The sequence below is a fragment of the Chrysochloris asiatica genome, unplaced genomic scaffold (assembly GCF_000296735.1).
Source record: "Chrysochloris asiatica unplaced genomic scaffold, ChrAsi1.0 scaffold00010, whole genome shotgun sequence".
NCBI lineage: Eukaryota > Metazoa > Chordata > Mammalia > Afrosoricida > Chrysochloridae > Chrysochloris > Chrysochloris asiatica.
The window spans coordinates 35,198,718-35,202,530 of NW_006408528.1; the positions used below are offsets into that span (position 1 = coordinate 35,198,718).

At 38.1% G+C, this 3,813-nt stretch overlaps 1 protein-coding gene across 2 annotated transcripts in view; it reads right to left on the bottom strand.

The window, feature by feature from the left end:
• The window catches only part of RELN (reelin), a 646,525-nt gene that overhangs the window by 126,280 nt on the left and 516,432 nt on the right, over positions 1-3,813 (bottom strand). For both annotated transcript variants that reach the window (XM_006834371.1, XM_006834372.1), the window contains exon 28: positions 241-473. In XM_006834371.1, the coding sequence (XP_006834434.1) occupies positions 241-473 (233 nt within the window). The remainder of the gene's footprint in view (positions 1-240; positions 474-3,813) is intronic.

Sequence of the window (3,813 nt, forward strand, 5' to 3'; positions counted from 1 at the left end):
AGGGGTAGCAAATTAGTAGCCACTCAGTGCTCAACTTGAGAATTACTTATATCAGAAATTTGAGCATGTAGCTGATGAATATCCACAGACAAGTGGATGTTATTCCACCTGAAGAGTCATTTTGTAGATATGGAAGTATGTTTAGGCTTTATGTATTCTTTTAGACCATCAAGATACTCAGTAAAGATGTCCTCCCAAGGAATGAAAACTATGGCATAAAACAAGAATGAGCTACTTTACCTGGATGCAAGAGACCTTGGAATAACAATTGTGATTCTTGTCCATTCTTCAAAGTCCCCGGTGTGATACACGGTAGACTCACTGAGTTCTCTGGAGTTCCCCTCACATCCTTTGCCTGTAGATGCTGGGTAACAGCCTTCTTTCACCAGAAACCAGGACATACCAGCATCATGGGAGTACTGAAGAAGAACTGGGGCGGCACTGCTGAATTGATTGGCACATCCTATGTTTAGCTATTAAAGGAAGGTGAGAATTACACAAGGCTTTGACTCAAAGTTATCATTCAACACATTAGGTGCTATACCAACCGGAACCCTTCCTACTGTGCCTGCGTTACATTTATAACGATTAGACTTGCGAAGCTCAATCCCAAGCAAAACTCGTCCACAGACTCTGCAATTGTTTGGTTAGGCAAATAAAAAACAAAAACAAAAAGCAAAAACCAATCAACCAAACAACCTAACAACCTAACTACTGTTGAATCAACTTGAATGATGAGGATCCCATATGTGTTAGCGTGTTCCATATGATTTTCAATGGCTAATTTGGGGGAAGTATTTCTCTGTGCATTTCTTCCATGGCATATTTTATTCAAATCTTTAATCCTTTGGTGATCAAACCCACTGCCCTGCAGTCAGTTCTGGCTCATAATGACTACAGGACAGAGTAACCTCTCCATAGGGTTTCCAAGGCTGTCCATATGTACAGAAGCACACAGTCTTATCTTTCTCCTGCAGAGTAGATGGTAGGTTCAAACCATTACCTTTTAGTTAGCAGCCCAACATTTAACATACTGTGCCACAAGGGTTCCTTTTGGTTAGTTGCTGTTGTTGTTGTTAAGTGCTGTCGACTCATAGCAACGCTGTATAGGGTTTCCAAGAAGCGGCCAGTGAGCTTGAACTGCCAACCTTGCAGTCTAGCACATTAACCTGCAGCGCCATACCACAAATGGTACTTTTTAATAGAAAGCTGGAACTATTGCTCATTTTGTGATTTTCTTGGATTTTATAAGAGGGAAGGGAGAAGCACTAAATTTACTTCTTTTACAGTTTCAGACAAAAGATGAGAAGCCAAGAAAACGCTTTTTCCTCTCTTCTCAGAGGGTATAAATAGAGGGAAGCAAAAGCTGGAGAGGCAGATGCTCTCTTCAGGACATGGGGGTTACCTGGAGAGAGGGCTATCCTCTCTGCTTCGAGTAGAACAAACTTCTTTATTCTATTTTTCTGCCAGAGCTCAGCAAGAAATCAGTGTCAACTTACATAAAAGAGCTGCTGAGGTTTTCCTCACAGCATTAAATAAGCAACACAATCCAGAACTAAATTTATTACTGTTTTGTGCATTCACGTAGGGGATTGTGACCATAGAAATAGCAACATCAAATTAAAAAAAAAAACTTTGTTTAAGTGTAACCTAAATCCCAATACTTGAGAACAATTGCTTTAATTTTTCTGTTTTCTCTTCTGACATTTATATGGAATGATATATTTGGTCATATAATTGACATGGTCATATTTCCAGGTTTTTCCTGTTTTCTCTATAATGTATAATTTGATTATTACATGCAGTATTTCAAAGACTTTTTTTTCCATTGATATTTTATTACCAGATAAATTCAAACGGGTAATCTTACTGAGTTAATCATATATCACCACTTTTAAATTTTGGAATTTCAAAAATTCAATCAGTTGCATTAAAACACTGGCTACAATTACAGTTTAAAATAGTTTCTAACAACAAATAAAGTAATTTTATTGCTGATTTAGTTTCTATTTTTTGAACACTATAAATGTCAAACTCTTTTTTTCTGGTATTCATTTAATTTTATGTTGTCTAATAGTCTATTCACATCTTACCCCATTTATTGGTAGGAACCATCATAGGATTTTTGTTTAACTAAATGACTTTAAAATAGACAAATTGTGTAGGAGAAAAAAACTGAATTGAGAAGTCAAAATAATGTGATTATGACCAAATAACCAAGGATGAAGGGAGCAGAGCGATAGGCAAATCATATTGGGCCAGAAGTCAACAGGCCATCCTTTCATCCTTGTAGCTTTATGAAGAAGACCCAATCATCTTCCTATTTCTATATTCAGAGTTAGAAAGCATCTCTCCGAAGGATTTGCAATTTGCCTACAAGAGATTTTACTGTGACTCATCTATCCAAGTTGATACAGGAGAATGTCAATAACTGAACATCATAAATATATTAAAATGATAAAATACATGCAATTATTAATTATAAAACATACAATATAATTTATAATAAAATAAAAATATCACTGTTAACTAATCCTGCAGCCTCTGTTCTAACACTGTTCCCTTTTATTACATTGCCCACACTACACAACCTTTGGCTAACGTGTAGTCAAAGTGACCACACTGGGCCCACATAGTTAGCTTTTTGTAGTAGACTTATTATGATTCCATTGTTTCTAAGGTAGGCAAGCTGTTGGAAATTTCAGTTCTCTGACAAACTTGTTCTTTAGGAATTAGGTAATGCTGTGGTATAGCCATACTCTCAGGTGCATTAAAAACATAAGTCATCTTAAACCATGTAGGATTCATTCAAGTAATCAGCCGACATTTACTAGGGAACCTTCTAAGCACCAGACACATATGATGTATATATATATTCATGTTCAAGTATATGTCATAGTATGTTCATGTCTCCCTATCTTTAAAAACAAAAGACAATAAAATTCTCCATGTATTTAGGTTTACCTTCATAACTAACTACCCATCTTGAGAGGCCATACTCATTGTGTTGGCTGCTTCATGTACCATGCTCCAAACCATTGTAATTTGGTTTTTGTTCTTACCACTCCCCACCCCACCGTGAAATTACCAAGGAAACTTCTATCAACCAATGGGAAAATCCAATCCTTACTTTACTTAACACTGTTAATCATTTTTTTTTCCTTTTTTCCCTAAAATTGAGCATCTAACCTGCCTCTCTAAGTGCTGGTGTTTTCTTGTCGTCTTTCTTTTGACATTCTCCTTAATCACATTCACCGTCACCATTTCAGATTCCTTCTGAATGTATATGACTGCCAAATACGGCCTCTCTCTGGATCTCTGTACACATGTACAGAACCCTGGCTGTGCAGTTCCACTTCAGCAGCTAGCTGGCTAGCTGTCCTTGAGTCTGCTCTCCGACTCATGGTGGCCCATGTTCAACAGAATAAAATGTTGCCCGATCTGGTGTCAACTTCACATCTGCTGCTACACCCGAGTCCAATGTTGGGGCCACTGCATTTTGAATGTCTTTCAGTCTAGGAAGAGCTCTGGTGATGCAGTAACTAAAGCATTTGGCTGCCAACCAAAAGGTTGGTGGTTCGAGTCCACCAGCTGCTCTATGGGAGAAACATGTGGCAGTCTGCTTCCATGAAGATTTACAGCCTTGGAAACCAAATAGAGTAGTTCTACTCGATCCTACATGGGATAAAGATGAGGCTTTCTGCTCCCGTAAAGATTTACAACCTTGGAATTCCTATACAGGATCACTAGGAGTCAGAACCGACTCCACGGCACACTGCCACTACCACCATCACTCTGTCCTATGGGGTCTCT